Genomic DNA, 20,799 nt, shown 5'->3' with positions numbered 1-20,799 from the left:
CCACAAACACACAAAATTCGAAACAAATTAAGTACCCCAAAAATAAATATTCCTTTACTTTGATCTCAGATCTCGCGACGGCGACGACAAAGACTTTGGTATTCCCTGACTTTGGCCTCCAATCTCATGGCAACGGTGACAGAGGACTCCACAACTGTTCCGATCTATTGTCTTCCCCTTCCCTGACTTTAGCCTCACGATTAAAGGCGGCATAATAGTTGGCAGCTCAGCTCAGCAAGAAGGTGTTGCGGAAGGGGGAGCGGAGCTAGGCGTATGGGGGCTCACAAAAACTGACATAAGTGTAAAATGATCCCATCACTATGCATCAGGGGTCTGCCAAATTAAAACTAGAATTTGAGTTTTTGACTAGGGTGGAAAAAGACATATGACCTATTTATATATATTTTCAGAAACTGGAGGCATCACATATTTATCCTACTGACTTTGACTAATTTTTATAGGGGTTCTTTCTAATTGTTTTAATACGGGTGTCTTTGACAATTAGAGATTACACACAGGTAGTTGTTACAATAAACTCCTGGAAAAATAACGGTGGACTTTTTTGTTAAAAAGTGGAATCATGAGGGACTATTATAGTCATTCAAACATATCCATAGGGCAATTTAAAAAACGTGGATAAAGTTTGAGGACTAAACATGTAATTTTCCATAAAGATGGAACAAAATAATAAAAACCAAATACGACGGTGTTCATCTTTCTTCGCAATACAAATTCCAGCAGAATCGCGTTCTTTATCCGACTCTTTTTCATACTCGGTAGGAGAGTATATACAGTAACTAATTGACTGCATAGTCTCTCTTTCCTGGCGATTGTTTTCTGGTTGGTATGTCTTTTAATTTGTGCCCTAGGGTTTTGAATTTTTTATTTTATTCTTCCAAATTCCGTGTATTTATTTATACTTATTGATGAATATGGTTCTTTTTCTATCGGGTGATTCTCTACAATTTATTTGCAGGTCTGCAATACCAATTTTGAGGTTTAAATCTCGTACCGTAAGATAAAAAAAATATGGTAATGTTCTGTATTTCGATTCAGTTATATCAATTGTTTGGTTGTGCTATTTGTTTACTGCGTCTGAGTTAAAGCCCTATTAATTAGTGTGTGAAAAACTTCTATATGTATTATGTGCTGTGCTGGGAGTGAAGAAATTAGGGTTGGTTTGATCATGTTAACTCTAGTTCATAGAATTTTTTTTTTTTCAATCTGTATTTAAATGTATCTTGTTATGAAATATTAATGTATCATATTTTCTGCCATGTGCATGAATATAAACTGGTGTCCCAAAGCCCAAATGGGAAGAATTTGTAGAGGGGAGTTGTTCTTCGTTTAGCAATAGCATATCAACTTTTGTATCTAGTTTATGTGATGCGTAAGGGAAAGGGGATACTTTTGAATATAGAATTGCATTTGTTACATTAAGAGCAAGTTCATGTTTTTCACTCAAATTGTGTTCATTATTTGTATTCTTAGAACTTTTAGTCTGCTGGGCCTTGGTCACTAAACGATGTAAGTACTTCCATCAGAAAACGGAACTTATAAAAGCACAACATAGATCTACAAATGTCTCAGAGCGAGCAATACTTTTGAACTTCCCACAGTGTCTGCGTTGCTTGTTTAGTTTTGATTGGATGGGGAAAACTATTTCCTCACATTCGAACGATATAACTTGTTCTTTTTGTTGTCAACATGAAGAGCTACGTAAATATAACCTCATTGTCGAGGAGAGTCTGCGCTAAGTATGTCGCCACTTGTTGTTCATAGTTCTGCATTGACATGTCCTGGACCTTAAGATAGCAAATGATCCAACTATGTAATTACTCTAAAAGACAACTATACAATATTTATTATTGTTTTTTTTTTCTTTTTTTTTTTTACAATGACGATGAGTTTCGGGTAATACTATTAACACTAGCTGTCTCTATACATGCTTCGCACCGGTGAAGAACTGGTGCCTGCTGTAGGTCATTTGAAATTGTATGTGTATGGAGAAGTATAATTAGTTTCTGAATGCGTAAATGCAGAGGCCTGTTTGCTGCATATCTTATGATTCTGCAATTTTGACTGAAGTAGTGTTCCATCTCATACCATCTCTTATTTGGCTTCTATCTTTGTTCATATCTTGCTCTACTGGTAGTGTGACGATGTAATAGATCAGTCGTCAGGAATTTTGTTCTGGTGGTCTGTTGATACTAGATAACCCTTTTTGTATGAGTACAGACAGGGTTCTTTGTTCCTTACAGAAACCTGTTCCTTATTCCCACCCGAACAGCTTTTCCAAAATACTAAAGTGCAATGTCGGAGTGAACAATTTTCATCTGCTGTCACCTAATTATTTGTTGTTGTCATGTTTGAGAATCTCCTTTTCTTTTGATTAGCTATATTGATATATAGCTAGAATGAACACTTTGTCTTTGCTTACTACAGAAGTAACGGTTGTTGTCTTGTTTGTGAAACTTCTTTCGTTGCAGTCAACTATACTTATGCATGTTATGTAACTTGGTTGTTTGGACTAAAAGTTGTATTACACATGATTACTTTTGCTTTAATTTCCAGAACTGTTGTATGATCGTATACAGTAAATTGACGATGACGGTAAATATGCTTCTTGTTTCAGGCAACTCTTAATGATTCCTTTCTGGCTGATCTTGATGAATTGTCAGATAATGAAGATGACCTTCAGGTTAGTATATTGCAGTTTATTTCAAAGTCATAAGTTTTCTATATGATTGCATGTAAATATGACTTTGTTCTGTACTTGTTGGACGCCTTTCTTGTTTAAATTTTGTTTCACAAACTTCGATTTGTATTTATATGTTTTTATCTTGCTTGTGTCCCTAAATTGGCAGTACTTCACTTGTAGGAAGAGGACAATGACAATGCAGAGCAAATGGAAGAAGATATAGATGGTGATCTGGCAGATATAGAAGCACTTAATTACGATGATCTCGATAGTGTGTCGAAACTACAAAAATCTCAGCGCTTTGCAGACATCATAATGGTCAGTTTAGTTTAGATTTTAGACAATTAATTAATGTTATCCACCAAGTATTACGCTTCATGTATTTTCAGTACTTGATGATGTTTGCCTTTACTCTAGGGTGAATTTACTGTTGCATTTCCTTGATTGTTCAGCAACTCATTTCCTTCTATAGGTCCGTGATGTTTAGAGTTAATGATGTATCAAATCCACTTAATTTTTTTTAGTGTTATGGCTTCGACTTATATATTTTTTTGATGCTTTGCAGAAAGTTGAAAATGCGCTGGAAAGGGGTTCTGAGAATTCATCTCAAGCAATTGTTCTAGAAGATGACCCAGAATACCAGTTGATAGTTGATTGTAACGCACTGTCGGTTGATATTGAAAATGAAATAGTGATCATTCACAATTTTATCCGCGACAAGTACCGCCTAAAATTCCCCGAGCTCGAGTCTCTGGTTCATCACCCTATTGATTATGCTCGGGTTGTTAAAAAGATTGGGAATGAAGTTGACCTGACGCTTGTTGACCTAGAAGGTCTTTTACCCTCTGCCATTATTATGGTAGTTTCTGTTACAGCCTCAACCACGAGTGGGAAGCCTCTTCCAGAAGATGTCTTGCAAAAGACAATTGATGCATGTGACCGTGCTCTCGCTCTAGATTCTGCAAAGAAGAATGTTCTTGATTTTGTGGAGAGTCGAATGGGATATATTGCTCCTAATCTTTCTGCTATAGTTGGAAGTGCTGTCGCTGCCAAACTTATGGGGACAGCTGGCGGCCTTTCGGCTTTGGCGAAAATGCCTGCATGCAATGTTCAGCTACTCGGTGCCAAAAGGAAGAATTTAGCTGGATTTTCAACTGCCACGTCACAGTTTCGTGTTGGTTATATTGAACAAACGGAGATATTTCAGGGCACTCCTCCTTCTTTGAAGATGCGTGCGTGCCGGCTTTTGGCTGCAAAGTCTACACTTGCTGCACGTGTAGATTCTACTAGAGGAGATCCAACTGGAAAAACTGGGAGAACTTTTCGTGCAGATATTCAGAAAAAGATTGAGAAATGGCAAGAGCCTCCCCCTGCCAAGCAGCCTAAACCTCTTCCCGTTCCTGACTCCGAGCCTAAAAAGAAAAGAGGTGGTCGAAGGTTAAGAAAGATGAAAGAAAGGTACTTGAAATTTCCTTTTCTTTTACTTTTTTATAATGTTAAAAGAAATATTTGAGGTCATGTTTGAAGTTAATTCTTTTTTTTTTTTCTTAATTTCAAGAACCTAATGTGGTTGAACCCTTGTATCAGATATGCTATTACAGACATGCGTAAGCTGGCAAACAGAATGCAGTTCGGCATACCAGAGGAGAGCTCACTAGGTATTATGCCAAACTTCACGAGTTATATTAAATTGTTTGTTTAAAACTTGTTTAATTAATAATGTTGTGTTTTATATATCGTTTTCAAAGTCATGGGCTGTTGATTTAGATAATATTTCTGATAATTGGTGATTTTTATTGAAGGTGATGGACTGGGAGAAGGATATGGAATGCTAGGTCAAGCTGGTAGTGGGAAGCTACGTGTATCAGCTGGTCAAAGCAGGCTTGCTGCTAAAGTAGCCAAGAAGTACGGTGTTATGCTATTACTCGTGTTTAACCCTTTTTATGTTGCCTTTGATGGTTACTAAACGAGAAATTAACCCAATTGAGAAAATTCTCACTTCATTTATTCACGCACTTTAAATTTTCAGGTTTAAGGGGAGAGATTACGGAACAGGTGGCGCAACTTCTGGACTTACTTCGAGTTTGGCTTTCACACCTGTTCAGGTTTTTTGATGCTTCTCTTTACATCACACAGTCACGCACACAATTAGGATTGAACCGAGATATGAACATATACTTTGTAGTTACTATTTTTTTTCCTTTGATACTTTGACGGAATTTACTAAAATGTGTATATCGTATATGTGTTTTCAGGGAATTGAGCTTTCAAACCCTCAGGCAAACCAGCTTGGCGGTGGTACTCAAAGCACTTACTTTTCGGAAACTGGAACTTTCTCAAAGATCAAGAGACCATGAAACAACACTTTAGAACCTGTTCTTTCGTCTGAGAATTTGAGACTTCTGGTGAAATTGATATTTACAAATTCTCTAAGCTTGATTTTCGGTGCATTTTTGCTCTAATTAATTGATCTTTTGTTTTATCAAAATGGTGTTTGCTGTACCCAGATGTGATCAACTTTTCGTATTTTATTGCCAAATCGTAATTTCTTGTGTCTTCTTTTTCAGTTTGGGTGTCGTAAAAATAATTTCTATATGCTTCCATTCTTTTCAATTTCATTCATCAACGGAATTCCTCAGTTGAAAGGAAACAAAATAACTATTTTTCATAAAAATCCTTTTAATTTGGGTAAATATTTGGTTAAACATTTCTTTTTGCTTTCTTAGATAATTAATTAATAGTAAATTATTTTTATTTTCTTTAGAAAAGCGATCATTAATTTGTATTTTTTTTAAAACTATTTTCGTAGCAAAGTAGTTTATAAGTTCCATATTTAAAAGATGAATATGATTTTGAAGTGTATATCCGTTGTTTAAAGCCGAGATCATCGTACGTACGGAACTCCAGCAGGTTTCGTAATTTCCATGTTACACAGTAGATGCCTGATCAGTTGAGTTGCCTTTAATTGTTCCGGTGAAAGATAGATTCTTTTGCAGTATGGTGAGTTATGAACTTCATATATATTGTATATATACAGACGAATCGAGTTTAATTTCAATTTCTCAATTTTTTTTAATCTATGAGAATCCCTAACTTCATTTGCTGACACGTGGCACTTTAGGGTTTTCAAACCCTAGGGCAGTTTTCGTAATTTTTTGATAGTCCTAGGACTATTTTAGAAGAAATAAAACACGTTCGTGTCTCCAAAATTAACTACTGCAAACACAATCTCCAACTGCAACACACGGTCTCTCGAACCAAGTTATTTTTCAGATTGGATGAAAAAATATTACAACAACTTCCGCGGGTGGACCGAAAATATCTCCCTCCGCTGCCGGTGGGTGTGAAAAAACTGTAGTGTAGTGCTGATGTTTCTATCAAAGAGGTCGCAACAATTTAGGAAAACTGTAACCTCTCACACCAAGTTATTTTCACCTTTTTTCTCCAGATGATTTTTACTTTACATGATTCTTAGTTTCAAGGGATATTGGTGAAGCTCACTATATTCAGGTTGTATGAAATTTGGAGTTGATTTTTGGGGATTTTTTAAGTGATGGGCATTAAAGTTAACCATCCATTACTCAAAAAAAAAAAAAAAAAAAAAAAAAAAATTAACCATCCATTTTTTCCTGATAGTTTTTTACATTGTCTGTGATTTACATTTCAATTCTATTTCTTATATATGATTGTTTTCAAAATTTGAGTTACAACTACTCTTGCATGTGATCTCTGAAAATCTGATTCAACACCGTCCTTCAATCAAATATATGCAATTATTTTTTGAGAAAATACAATCATCGCATTTTTTGTTTCAGTGATGAGTTGTTTTGTTGTTGTTTTTTTCTTTTTCCTTTTCTTTTTTAATATACAATTAAAACTCTATAAATTAATACAGTTGGAACCAGCAAAAATTCATTAATTTACCGAAATATTAACTTATCGATAAATTAATAATTATTAATTTATACATTAATTAATAACTTATAATTTATGAAATTACTTTTATTATTATTTTCAATAAATACATTTTTTTTTAATATTTTACGTGTATAATATTCATTGTACCATTCGTTCAATGCACTAGCCCGTTACACGAATAATATTTTAATTTTTTTTAAGGTTGAGCAAGTAACTTTATTAGAATCTTTGTGTTTCTATTTAGTGTGATTCAAGTTGTACGTTAAATCTTATTATCACTTAGAATCCTGATTCAAGTTGTACGTTAAATCTTTTTGTTTCTATTTAGTGTGATTCAAGTTGTACGTTTAACACTTTGTCAGGGCTTCCCCAGATGTTAATCTTCATTTTATTGCGGATGCATATGCCAAGAGGAAAAGAAGCAAGAGGCAGAAAGTGTTCAACTTTTGACTTCGACAAGCAACTCCAGAAGCGAATCATCAGTGCTCGAATTTGTAAACTCTTACAAATGAAAGGACATGATAGTATAATTTTTCTTATGATTACTGAAAACTTTTTAGTAAGATCACGACTATTGTACTTTATAATTGTAATGTCTTATGATTACAACAACAGGTATAGAACTATAAACATTGGTTTATGGATGTTCGTACTTAGATAATTTTATGTTACTACAAAATGCATTTAAATGAAATGTGTTCATCAGTTTTGTTAAACAACTAAATTGTGATGTCGCCCATTGCTGGAGTTGTAGAATACATGTATGACACGTTTATTTAATTTTTTCTTCATTCAATATACTTCATTTCTTTAACCATCAATTTATACTATGACAACTAAGAAGGTATGATTTCTAAGGATTATAATTTTTGTGAAAGTATGATTTCTAAGGATTATAACAAGTCGAAACACTTCACCTCTTTGCATATAAGAAGTAAGAAGCCATTAGCGACAGTTAATAAATACTAATTAAACAAACTTTATTATTGTAGTAAACAAATATACAGTTAAGCACCTCACTACTGCTGCTATAGGCATTGAACTAAGCAGAGGGGCACAAATACAAATTACAATGCATAATCCAAACCAAAAAAAACAAACATTTAAAACAGGGGTAACAGAGGTTAGCTTCTAAAATCTAACCATTTATTTTACTAATATATATAAGCTGCTATTATTATATACAAACATTTGAATTACTCAATTCCACATGCTTAAGTGCGAACGCCCACCGAGTGTAAGGTTTCAGCCTCCCGAGACCTGCCATATTAAGTAAAACACGTTTAATCTATGTCAAATAAACATAATTAGATAAAAATGGAAGAATAAAATACCGAGCGTATGGATCGGGATGAACTGCACGGTTACGGTTGTCCTGAATGTGAGCGACCTTCCTTAGGAATGATTTGTTCTCGAACTTGTCGGCTGAACGGATAACAGCTTCAGGAGTGTCAACCTCGGGAACGCACTCCCTTCTCTTTTTGGTAACCTGAACAGACGGTGAATGGAATAGCTGTTGTTTGGCGGTGTGTATCCCAATGCAGCATGCCGTTCCGACTAATCCTCCCATTATTCCGATCACCGCCCACATTGGTCCGTATATTGCGCCTATCCTCTTCATCCTCCCCCCTTGTTGCTGCATTGCACCGCTAGCAGCGGCAGCAGCCACTGATGCCGCCGCCATCTTTGGTGTTGTCGTTGAAGCCATATTCCGAATGGACAAGTGGCTGTACATGCTGCGCTGCATTATTATTGATTTGCATTGTTTCTGTCAAAAAAAAAAAATTATATATTAATTTGGTGTAAGAAACCAAAAGGGGGATTACTTTAATTTAATTGTTGGAACGAACTTACCGCTGCACTGAATGCCATTATTTTTTTTTTTTTGTAGTGGGATGATTAAGTTTGCAAGTACTATGTATACACACAAATATGCATACAAATTTGTTTGTAAATTAATATTGGATAATAGAGAGTAGTTGTAGCGAAGTTAGTGGTGTGGTGTCTCATTCATGAAAACCGTTAGTTTGAGTTTTGAATGGTTCTTCAACTTCTTTGCGCTTTCATCCGTTAGTTTTTCAACTGCTGCTAATTTTTTTTTTTTTTTTTTTCCATTTAATAACTCTATTTTTAATTTACTTTTTTCTTATACAGAGTAAATACGGATGGGTAAAATGATTGATAGTTTCCTTTTCAAATCAAATAACATATGTAAATACAAAAAGAATAACGGACAATGAGGGATAACCCATTCATTAGGTAAAATAATAGTTGTAGACAAACTCATTTAATATTTTCTGAATTGTGTGACCCCCTAAGCTTATGTTATTGCTTATTATGCCATTTTTTGTCCATATTTTTCTTCAACTTTCTTTTTTCTCCTTATTTCTCTCATATCCGTCATTTTATATCCTCCGTTAATTTCTCGCTCTTCCTTATTTTCCTCAATTTTTTAATGTGTTCTTTTATTCTTCTTATTTTTCTCTCTCCTCTCTCTTATCTTCTCTCTCTTCCTTCCCTTCTCTCTCTTCTCTCTCCTCCCCAATTTCCTCTTTCCCTATCTTTTTCTTTTCTTGTTTTTTTCTCCCTCTCTCTCTCTCTCTCTCTCTCTCTCTCTCTCTCTCTCTCTCTCTCTCTCTCTTCTTCTTATTTTTCTCTCTCCTCTCTCCTATCTTCTCTCTCTTCTCTCTCCTTCCCAATTTCCTCTTTTCCCGTATCTTTTTCTTTTCTTCTTTTTCTCCCTCTCTCTTCTCTATCTCTCTTCTTTCTCTTCCCTCAATTCATCTCTTCTCGTCGGTTTCTGTTTCATTTTTTTTCCTCTATTTCTTCTCACTATTGTACCTTTTCTTCTATATCTCATTTTTTGGTCGTTAAAATCAATTTATTTTCTACTCCATGAAATTCATGTTTTCATGAAGATGAGATCTTTATCATGAGTATTCAATTTTATAACACCATAGTATCTTAAATTGAAAAATAATATGGTAAATTAATGTAAAAATTATAGTTGACTACCAATTTTTTGTAGTTGACATTTGAACAATTATAGTTGACTATCTAATTTTTGTAGTTGACTCTGGCAAAAATATAGTTAACTACCATTTTTTTATAGTTGACATCGTAAAAATTATAGTTGACTATCTAATTTTTATAGTTGACTTTGGGAAAAATATAGTGAACTACCGATTTTATAGTTGACTCTGAGTGTAGATGACTACAATATTTTATGTTTTCGACAACACTGGTCTTTTCTTTGTTTTGGACTCTGATAAAACAAATTTCATAGGAAAACAAATATTTATGAGTCAACAAATAGTGCGACCATAGATCTGTAGATCTAAAAAAACAATCGTGTTAACAAACTCCATTTTTGAGTAATCAACCATGGAAGACATCTGAACCGTCGCATATGGTCGTCGCATACCGCTGTATACCGTTTCTGTAGGAGACCTCGATTTTGTCCTTCGGAGTCGCTGAAGAGGGTGTCAAAAACATAAATTATGTGGTAAATGTACATAAATTAGGTTAATAGACGTCGAGGGGAGCGACGAGTGTATAGGAAACTACCTGTCTTCTTCTTGCTACCTTTCACCATTGTTGTTGACTTGTATTTCTCAACGATTCTCACACAAATATTATTTGTTGTTTTTTTTTTTTTAAGAAATGTAGCAAACTAGGGCATTGTTGTGTCTGGGAAATGATCCGATATATTTGCAGATTTTTTTTGGCGATTTTCTTGGCACAAATATAGCACCGTAGAGGAAATTGAGGATAAATTATTTTGATGAAACGGATGAAGATATGCAGCTTTGGGAAAAATAGTGGGGGGGTCATTGCTATTAGAAATTATAGGGGTAGTTCAGTACTAATTGCTAATTGTGAGGGGGTTTGACCCATTAAAAATAATGTAAGATGGTTAGTCCTAATATTTTTCCTAATGAGGGGTTATATCTTATTAACCCAAAGAATAATCATTATTATTCTACTAACATTTTTTTAAGCAAAATCTCTACTCCACTTTTTTGAGAGCAACAAAAACTTTGGATGCTAGTGCTTGGATACGGTCTGGCGAGTTATTTTCATTTTATTTTGGCTAAATATATTTTGAGAGAATAATTAGAGAATAAAAATATGTTTATTATAAATTGAGATGCGATAAAATATAATCTAGTCCTCACTCATGTTTATAAGTGCTAGGAAAATATATTCTAAAGAAGAATTTAAAAAATAAAAAAGTGATGCTTGTTTGTTTTTTAGTGAAGATAATTTTTAGTTGCAACCAATTTTTTTTTGTTTTTAATGTAGCAGTCACATTATGCATGAGGGAAAGATAAACTTTAGAAGTTATTTTAAGATTTTTTTTGAAAACCTTAACACAAATTTGTTTCGGGAAAAAGTCTCATGTGAAATGAAAACATAACCAAGCATTGATAATATCACTGCATAAGGTTTTAGCCTCATCAAATAAATGAAGTACTTCAATGGCATATCAATCTTAAAATAATTTACCTCATAAATTAGCCAAAATAAACTGTTAAATATGATGTATATTTCAAAATGAATATTTGGACACAAATTTAGGACGAAAAAGAAGTCGATGCGAGAATTAAATTCTTTCTCTGTAAGACAAGATTGACCTGTATATATGCTTACATTTTAGCCAACTGTACCCAAGATAAAACTATTTACGGATTTCGATTTTTGCAGCACAACAAAAGTCGAACTACAACGATCAAAACGTGAGCTTTGGACTCTCTAGACATGAATGAGGAGATGAACAATATGATTTTTCAATGCAGAGAATGCTTTGGATTCGAATTAGTGAATTTCCATTATGCAGGAGCTCTATTTATAGGTTTGGAAAATTTGTGTCCAAAAGACACAACTTTTGTAAAGAAAAATGGCTGAAAATGTGATACATCTTTTCGCACGGACCATGCACCAATTCAACTTAGATATCTACTTTTTTGGATGATGAGGTACCACACTTGGCGCGCGCATGGATATGCATGTCGCATACTGGACGATGATGTGTCATCTATGTCGCTCTTTGATTAGCTAAAAATATTAAATTCGAATTAATTAATTAAGCCCGTAAAACTTAATTTAAATTTGGTCAAAAAATGGCCCAACTCCAAACCAAACATTCCCAAAGCCCAAAGCCCCGAGACCCGGGCGTAAGTTCGAGCCGGGCGGGCGACTGCAGCGCGCGTGTGGCTTTGCACTTAAGCTCACCCTTGTTATTAATTGTACTATTAGCTATTCACGTTCCACTATTTAACCCTAACAATTCTTTTTTTTCTTTTTTAATCCTTTTTCTCATTTGAAACTCCATATATTTTGAACCTTAACTATAAAATAAACTTTTGAATAAATATATATATTCAGATTTCTGATAATTGACTTAGTTGAAGAGTATAATTACTCAGAAATGAGAATGAATACATACATGAGCAATGTCCAGATACATTAATTCGCGATAAATCCAAATTGATCTCCATAACAATCATTTCGTGCACCTCTACTCCTACAGCTTCCAGCATTGCCAGTCGCACCCATTCCATACACACCGTCAACACCAGCCCACACAACGGCCACATCCCATAATTTCATGGTCGATAGTCGATACCAGAGTTCGGGAGGCCTAAGGTGCCCGAAGACAAAAATAAAGCCACTTATGTTTTTCTTTTTCAAATAAATTGATACAACTATTCTAAACATTGGAAACAAATTAACGAAACACATAACAACATTAAGAAAATATAAAATATTTCTAAATAGGGTTGTTCATGGGTCGGTTTTACCCGACAACCGACCCATTATCTGCCCGACTATTCTGGCCGATAATTGCCCACCAACCGACTCATTTTGGTCGGGCCGATAATTTTAACCGACCCATACATGGTTGGGTCGGGTATAGTTTCTAATTTGTTGAAAAGTCGGTTGACCGATATTACCCGACCAACCGACTTTTTTTTTTTTTTTTTTTTTTTTTTTTTTTTTTTTTTCTCTTTATGTTTTTAATATTACCCGACCAACCGATACTAGTTTCAATATTTAATTTTTGACCTTTCGGTGAAATGAATAAAAATACACAACTAAAAAAACTATACTCTTCATTTTCGCCTTACCTTCGACTATTGTCTCTCTCTCTAGTCGCCGATATATCTCTCGTCTCTCTCTATCAGCCCATCGCCGCCTACGCGCCGTTGCTTTCTCCCAAGATTTACCTCTAGCCCTTTCTAGTTCTTTCTAAATTCTAAGGTACGAATTTTTGTGTTTCTCAAATTAAAATTAAAAGTTTCAGAATTTTGTGATGTGAAAGTGTGAATGGCTGAAAGTGATTCGTTTTAGTATTTTATATTATTTTTGGAAATTTAATTTTTAATATGTGATATTGTTGAAATTTGATTTTGGGCATGAAATATTGGAATGTTTGTTGCTGAATTTTGATAGAGGAATAGCATAATTTTTTTATTTTTTTATTTTAATTAATATGTAGCCGATAATTTCAACCGATCCGTTTTGGCAACCGACAAAGTCGGTTGCCAACCATTACCTGACTCACAATAGTCGGGCCGATAATGGTTTTTCATATTTGTAAGAGTCGGTTGGTCGGGTCGGGCCGATAATCGGCCGATAATCAACCGACCCGACCATGAACAACCCTATTTCTAAATACACAATTCATAGATATCAAAACAAAAATGCATTTCAATAACCACTAAAATGTTTAATGTTTTCTTAGCTCGCAAAATATTACAATTCATAATTTCAAGGGACCTTGAAAATTAGATCGAAGATTATTGCCTTTTTTATTTTGATACACAGTGAAGACTATTTCTTCAAGTCTCAAGAAGCGTTACTACTATTTATCATCACGGTAAAAAATGGATAAATAAAAGAAGATTTTATTTGGGCGGGCGGAGCCAAAATTTGGCGGTAAAATAAGCCCTAGGGACACGCGTCACATGTGTACTGGGTGTGATGTATGGTGTCGGCTATGATGCATGGTGATGTGGCATATAATGCTATGTTTTCCCGCGCGAGAAGAGCTAAAAGGGTTTATTTCCCCCAAACGCTAATTAAAAAAAATGCTAAAATAGAAAACGTAAACCTATTTCTCTCTCTCTATCTCTCTGTATCTGTTTCTCTCTCTTCTTCATAGAGATAAGGGGGAAACATCACCAGCAAAGCAGCTAAAAGTTGGAAATCTAGAAATTATCAGGTGAGTTGTTTCAATTCCTTCCATTTTTGTTGGCTACATGACTAGGGTTTTGCTTTTCCCTTGTAATTTTGTCCGATCTGTGAATTGAGTAGATCGGAGATCTGAAATTAATGGCGGAGCTTAAGAAGATTTCGAGCCCCGAAGATGGAGGTGGGACCACCAGCATTGAAGCGCGCTTCGCTCAGTTTTGCAAGGTCTCTCTTTTTTTTTTTTTTTTATCAGTCTTCTCTTTAATTTGTCAATTTTTTACCCCCTTTTTTTCTTTCTTCTGTATTTTATTGAGTGCTTCCCTTCTGTTAATTTGTGGTTTATAGCTTTTGGTTTTCTATAATTTTAAGCGAATAAGTTCACCCTTCTCCAAAAACAAAAAAAAAAAAAAAAAAGGAAAGAAACGAAATAAACGTGAATAAGTTCCTCTGGCTTTAAAGATTAAATATTTAATTGGCTCCGCTCACTTTCCTTAAGATGCTTCATATTTTTGCGGATAATATTAGTGAGGATTAACATTACGGTCGATACTTGAGTGTGCCTTTTGTTACAATAATTCATTACAACTGTCATGTTTTGTAGATATGAATCCAAATTTTAACTATCTTATTTAACTAACTGTTCATTTGCTTTTTGCCGTATGTCATAATAACCAGAATGATCTACCGTTGGTTGACGACAACTTTTTGACACAAGCGACAAAGTTGTTTAATGAAAGCAAGAATCTTCTGATGACTAATTTCTCTGCTGTTGGAACTGGGACGGTGTGTGTTATTGGCTATTATTTTCCGTATTCTCTTTTATTTATTTATTTATTTATTAATTTTTTTGTTAATGCGATTGAATTCATTTTTATTTTCATTGATGGAATGGCATTTTCTGTCAAATTTACTTTGTCCATGATTTCTTATTGATTTTTATTTATTATCAGCCGGATGAAGCCGAACGGTATTGGTTTGCATTTGTTCTCTACTCAGTGAGAAGGCTCAGTGAGAATGGTGCTCCCGCAGAGAAGGGACTTTCTTTATGCCAGATTCTGAAAGCAGCAAGGCTCAAGTATATTACTTTTTGTTGGGAATCACTTTTTGCTTTGCATGTTAGAAAATTAGTAACTGTACATCATTGTGATTTTGCATTTTACCCTGCAGTGTTTTTGATTTTTACAAAGAACTTCATCAGTTTCTGATCAAGGTTGGATCAATTTTGAATAACCTTTACGGCGGGGATTGGGAGAAAAGACTCAAGGTACTTGAGTGATCATGGGATATATTATATTCAAGCAAGATATTTTATTCGATCAAACATGTTTCACCTTGTGATTTTTATTTCTGTTGTTATTTTGTCTCATTCCTTCGTTTGGTACATCAGGCAAAGGAATCACAAACCAACTTTGTGCATTTGACCGTTTTGAGCAAGTAAGTATTCACTAAATATAGTTTCCTTCTCCTTCTACTAGCTGTAAATTTTATGCACTTTTAGCTGTTGATCTTCAACTCAATAGCTATTTAGCAACATAGCAATTTAGCTATTCATATGCTCAAGTTCCTTGCGCATTTTAAACTCCAAGTCGCACTCTAACGTTAACTTTTGTTTTGCATTATGTGCCCAATTGCCAATCTTCTTGGAATATGACTCTTACTTGTGCATTTTCCTTGAATATGGCATTCTTTTTTTTTTTTTTTAACGTGTAGCTATGCATTGGCAGAGAAAAAGAATGGTTCTTGCTGTTCCATTTTTCATCTTTTAAGCATATTTCTCCCGTTGACTATTAATAGAATGTATTTTTCATCGCCAAATTTGGTTTCACAACAAAATTAAAGTTTAGTCATGCATTGACAGCAATTAGCTGTGTTGTTAATGATAGTGAATCTTTCATTGTTTAGATGAGTTATCTGTTCCAAATTTCAAATGACGTTTTCACCATTCATTCAAATCGTGAGTAGATTTTTGTTATCTTTCATGACAGGAAGTACGAGCGTGCGTTTCGGGAATTTTTCTCTATTGCGGATGGTAATAATGACAAGCAATTAGTTGTTGCCAATACCTCTGGCTGTGAATCAGACTATTACCGTTTCGGATGGTTACTATTTCTGGCGCTTCGTGTACATGTCTTCAGTCTTTGCAAGGACCTAGTAACATGCACTCATGGTCTAGTTTCTGTACTGGTCAGTGGATTTTAATGCTTTATTGGTGATACTATGAATCTTTAGAACTAGAATATGTCAGGGAAAGTTAACTATGAATCTTTTTATATAACACACGACACCAAAGATTTGTACTTTCATATGCACTTGGTCCTGTGTTCTGCAAACTCGTTACAATAAACTGATTCTTAAGCTAATTGCTGTACACCGACTAATTATACTGTTGCTTCGTATGGAACTGTTAACAGGCAATACTCCTTATACATGTCCCTGCTCGCTTCAGAAATTTCAACGTCAGTGATTCTGAACACATTGGTACATTCTCGCTTCATCATATTGATATTCTACCAAGAAAAGTTCTATTTGGCTATTAAATTTATTCTGTGGCATTATTTCTCTGTTCAAGGTGTCATTCAGTTTGTTAAATCCTTTGCAGTTATGAAAGGTGACAAGGTTGACCTACTTGCATCACTTTGCAATATGTATGAGACCTCAGAAGACGAGTTAAAGAAAACTATGGAAAAAGCAAACAGCTTGATAGCTGACATTCTGAGTAAAAAGCCTTGCTTGGCTTCTGAACGTAAACCTGAAAACTTGGAAAATATTATCACAGGTTAGTCTAATGTGTTTGTAGTGATGTATTATTGTCATATTATTGACTGTCTAATGTCATTCATGCAACGTTTTTATTGTTATGTCTAATGTCCAACTGCAGATGGTTTGATTTACTTTGAAGATCTGATGGATGAATCATCTTTGTCATCTAGTTTAGTCTTACTAGAGACAGATTATGATGCCGCAAATAAAAATGTGGGTGAATTGGACGAGAGGATTTTCATCAATGAGAATGACAGCCTGCTAGGTTCAGGTAGCTTATCTGGAGGTGCTGTAACCACGAATGGAGGTGGAGCTAAGGTTTGTTTCTAGTGAAATGTTCAAGAGTTTTCACTAATGTACAAGTTTTTGTTGCTATAAGTTATGTATATCTTTTTTTATTCTTCAGAGGAAACTGGACGTTATATCTTCCCCAACAAAGACACTTACAAGTCCATTATCTCCTTACCGGTCTCCTGCAAGTCACTCGAATGGTGGCATATACAAGATAGCAGCTACTCCTGTCAGCACTGCAATGACAACTGCAAAATGGCTAAGGACAGTTATAGCTCCACTTCCATCTAAACCTTCAGCTGATCTGGAGAGATTCCTGTCGTCATGTGACAGGGATGTGACTGCTGATGTCACTAGGAGGGCACAGATAATACTCGAGGCCATCTTTCCAAGTAGTGGTCCAGGGCAAAACGCAAGCTTGATGGACAACATGTGGGCTCAACACCGTCGAATGGAAGCAATGAAGCTTTACTTCAGGGTTCTGCAAGCAATGTGCACAGCGGAGTCACAGATTTTGCATGCAAACAATTTAACATCTTTGCTAACCAATGAGAGATTTCACAGATGTATGCTTGCTTGTTCTGCTGAGCTTGTTCTGGCAACGCATAAAACTGTGACGATGTTGTTCCCAACTGTTTTGGAGAGAACAGGGATAACAGCTTTTGATCTCAGTAAGGTGATAGAGAGCTTCATCAGACATGAGGAAAGTCTCCCGAGAGAACTCAGAAGACATCTAAATTCTCTAGAAGAACGACTTTTGGAGAGCATGGTTTGGGAAAAAGGCTCTTCAATGTATAACTCCTTGATAGTAGCAAGATCAACCCTTTCCACAGAGATAAGTCGTCTTGGCTTATTAGCTGAACCCATGCCATCTTTGGATGCGATTGCCATGCACTTTGATGTGTCGTGTGGGGCATCACCTCCCATGCAATCCTTGCTGAAGAACGAAAAACAAGGTAATGAATTTTCAGATATCTTCAGAAAAAGATTGTTCCTTTTAAGTATTGATATCATGTTCCAGAACCTTAGTTCGTAGGCATTGTGCTTTTTTGGTAGGTGAATCATGCTTCATAATGACACACTTAAAATAATATTGCAGGTCAAAATGGAGATATTTGTTCACCGAAAAGATTGTGCACTGAGTACCGGAGTGTATTAGTTGAGCGGAACTCATTCACTTCGCCGGTGAAGGATCGCTTTTTAGCCCTGAACAATCTGAAACCGAAGATTCCACCACCTTTTTTGCAGTCTGCATTTGCCAGGTAATTTCATCTTAAGTCTTAGAAAATTGGCAGATTTATCAACGAGCATTATTTTCTAACCTTCTTGTTCATTTCTTATCGTTCTACTTGTTCACAGTCCTACAAGACCAAATCCAGGTGGTGGAGGGGAAACTTGTGCAGAAACAGCAGTCAATGTGTTCTTCAGCAAGGTATACATGCAGTTAACCAATCACCTGATATGTTTTATTGGGTTGGTTATAAAAACTACCCTCTTTAGTTATAAATTATAAATACCCCTTCCAGGCTCGAGGTATTACAAAATCACCCCTAAATTTATCTTTGTTCTACATATTGCCCATCTGTAATAGCTGCAATTTGCACAATAGAGACAAAAATTCAAGCAGGAATTTGTTATTTATAAACTTGAAGAGGTAGTTAATGGAAATAGGCCACATATTCAAATCTCCAAAATGTCACTAGTAGTACGAATCCATAATTTTATATAATGGATGAACCAATCTTGAAAATTTGTGTTGTCTAATTACATCAATGTTTTGTTAAATCTTCGTAAGAAAGGGCCGTCTTGTGTACTCTTCGAGTAGGCATTTCAGTTGATCAATCTGCTAGTCGGTGAATTAGATTACTAAAATTTACTTCAGACTTAATTTTTCAAGGATGTTGTTGCCAGTCTTATATGGAACTTTTGAATAATATATCTCTTATTGCGAAACGTGCTCACACATTAATGTCAATTACCCATTTGATATATCTTCCTATTTCAGTTTACAAATCTAATTTTCACTCTATTTATTAGATTGTGAAGTTAGCTGCTGTAAGAATAAATGGCATGGTTGAAAGGCTACAGCTTTCCCAGCAGATAAGAGAGTCTGTCTACTGCCTTTTCCAAAAGATCCTTGGTCAACGGACAACTCTGTTTTTCAACCGACATATTGACCAAATTATCCTTTGCTGCTTTTACGGAGTAGCTAAGGTCTGCTTTAAGTTTCTTGACTTATTTTGAGGTTGATATACTCTGCTACTCTTTGCTATTGTTGTATAACATCAATTTCTTAATTGCAGATTTCCCAACTGAACCTGACATTCAAAGAAATCATTTCCAATTATCGGAAGCAACCTCAATGCAAACCACAAGTTTTTCGTAGTGTCTATGTCGATTGGACAGCTCAGCGTCGCAATGGGGTATACTTACTTTTTGCATAACCTCTTGCTTTGAGACACTATTTTTGCATCATCTCTTACGTTTTTTTTTCTTCATTTGATTGTTTTTTAAATCAGAAAAACGGGCCAGATCACATTGATATTATAACATTTTACAATGAAATATTTGTTCCTGCGGTAAAACCACTCCTAGTTGAGCTTGCCCCAGGTGGTTCGACACAAACTACTTCTCAGTCCCCGGAGACCAAGAATAATATAGATGGTTAGTGTTCTTTGCCCAACTTTTCTTTCGACACTATTGGAGAAATAAACGGAAGCAAATAAATAAGAGAAACTAGCCTGTAAATTTGATCTTATATATATATATATATATATATATATATATATATATATATATATATATGGCCTTATCATTTGTGACCCGATTAGGTCCATGTCCAGCATCACCCAAACCATCTCCATTTCCAAGTCTTCCGGACATGTCACCGAAGAAAGTATCTGCAGCACACAATGTTTATGTCTCTCCATTGCGATCATCTAAGGTATAAGAAGAAGCTGTGCACATCCTCCGTTTATTTTGTGACACATTGTTTGATATTATTATCAATTTTATAATCTCTGACGAATTTTTGCAGATGGATGCATTAATTTCTCATAGCTCTAAAAGCTATTATGCATGTGTTGGGGAAAGTACTCATGCTTACCAGAGCCCTTCCAAGGACCTGACCGCAATTAATAACCGTTTGAACGGGTAATTTCTCTATTTACTTGATAATAATAAAACCTACCAAATTTTGATATGCATTGACCACACAATATAAACTCCTCCGTTTGATTTTTTTTTTCAGATCTCGGAAACTCAGAGGCACACTCAATTTTGATGATGTTGATGTTGGCTTGGTGACAGACTCTATGGTTGCTAAAAGCCTTTACGTCCAAAACGGAAGCTGTTCATCTTCACCACCTATGCCTGTTAAATCTGAGCAACCGGACTCCTAGTTTTGTAGTTGCAGATTTCTATGCTTTGTAGATATTTTTTTTATGTTTTTTGGGTAATGTAGGTCAATAGTTAAAGCAATGCCGTGGGGTTTGATATGAGCGGTGAGTTATTATATAATGGTCGCCACGAACCCCCAGCTCGTATACATGTTAGTCCTGATCCCGAGATTTGTGATGGTTTTCGATTTATGTATGATCAGCTCTTTAATAAAGTTAGACTTAGTTCTGTCTACAATACAAATACCTCATGTTTCACTAGTGTACTAAATTGGGTTTTTCTTCCCGTCGAATCTGCTTTGAGATTAGATGTGTATTCTGTGTTGGATCAGTGCATTAGGTCATTGAATGTATTGGTGATAGCGAGATTGTAAGCATCTTTTAAAAAATAAAAATCATTTCAATTTCACTGGTATCGTTCTGATTACAAATGTAATTTTGACCCCTTTTATTCTAAAATATAGCAAACGTCAAATCACTGAATATGTAGTTCTTTGACTTAGCTTTATAATCCAAATTGAATAGCTTCTACAT

The 20,799-nt window shown here is 35.1% G+C and overlaps 3 protein-coding genes across 4 annotated transcripts; 2 read left to right on the top strand and 1 right to left on the bottom strand.

Moving 5' to 3' along the window:
• The first annotated feature begins 510 nt into the window (after positions 1-510).
• On the top strand, positions 511-5,267 carry EMB1220 (pre-mRNA processing ribonucleoprotein binding region-containing protein). 2 transcript variants are annotated; one of them, XM_012995562.2, is made up of 9 exons: positions 511-844; positions 977-1,032; positions 2,636-2,701; positions 2,882-3,019; positions 3,267-4,159; positions 4,289-4,359; positions 4,504-4,606; positions 4,731-4,806; positions 4,957-5,267. In XM_012995562.2, the coding sequence occupies exons 2-9, from the start codon at positions 1,030-1,032 to the stop codon at positions 5,056-5,058; spliced, it is 1,452 nt and encodes a 483-aa protein (XP_012851016.1). In that variant the 5' UTR covers positions 511-844; positions 977-1,029; the 3' UTR covers positions 5,059-5,267. The 2 variants fall into 2 exon arrangements, with proteins under 2 accessions (XP_012851016.1, XP_012851017.1); XM_012995563.2 differs by having other exon boundaries at positions 633-840.
• Positions 5,268-7,574: 2,307 nt separating this feature from the next.
• LOC105970717 (hypothetical protein) lies at positions 7,575-8,547 on the bottom strand. The gene is made up of 3 exons (XM_012995541.2): positions 8,474-8,547; positions 7,954-8,387; positions 7,575-7,879 (listed from the first exon to the last, which is right to left on the bottom strand). Exons 1-3 carry the CDS (start codon positions 8,489-8,491, stop codon positions 7,834-7,836), a joined length of 498 nt encoding a protein of 165 aa, XP_012850995.1. The 5' UTR covers positions 8,492-8,547; the 3' UTR covers positions 7,575-7,833.
• Positions 8,548-13,634: 5,087 nt separating this feature from the next.
• RBR1 (retinoblastoma-related 1) lies at positions 13,635-20,558 on the top strand. The gene is made up of 19 exons (XM_012995555.2): positions 13,635-13,847; positions 13,940-14,041; positions 14,492-14,599; positions 14,767-14,891; positions 14,984-15,080; positions 15,204-15,250; positions 15,802-16,000; positions 16,228-16,294; positions 16,416-16,592; positions 16,695-16,894; positions 16,983-17,823; positions 17,967-18,129; positions 18,227-18,299; positions 18,905-19,081; positions 19,171-19,290; positions 19,387-19,531; positions 19,699-19,811; positions 19,905-20,020; positions 20,118-20,558. The coding sequence occupies exons 2-19, from the start codon at positions 13,958-13,960 to the stop codon at positions 20,266-20,268; spliced, it is 3,003 nt and encodes a 1,000-aa protein (XP_012851009.1). The 5' UTR covers positions 13,635-13,847; positions 13,940-13,957; the 3' UTR covers positions 20,269-20,558.
• Positions 20,559-20,799: the final 241 nt, after the last annotated feature.

The sequence above is a fragment of the Erythranthe guttata genome, chromosome 11 (assembly GCF_056151865.1).
Source record: "Erythranthe guttata isolate IM_541 chromosome 11, IM_541, whole genome shotgun sequence".
Classification (NCBI taxonomy): domain Eukaryota; kingdom Viridiplantae; phylum Streptophyta; class Magnoliopsida; order Lamiales; family Phrymaceae; genus Erythranthe; species Erythranthe guttata.
This window is presented reverse-complemented; position numbering and strand designations above follow the sequence as displayed.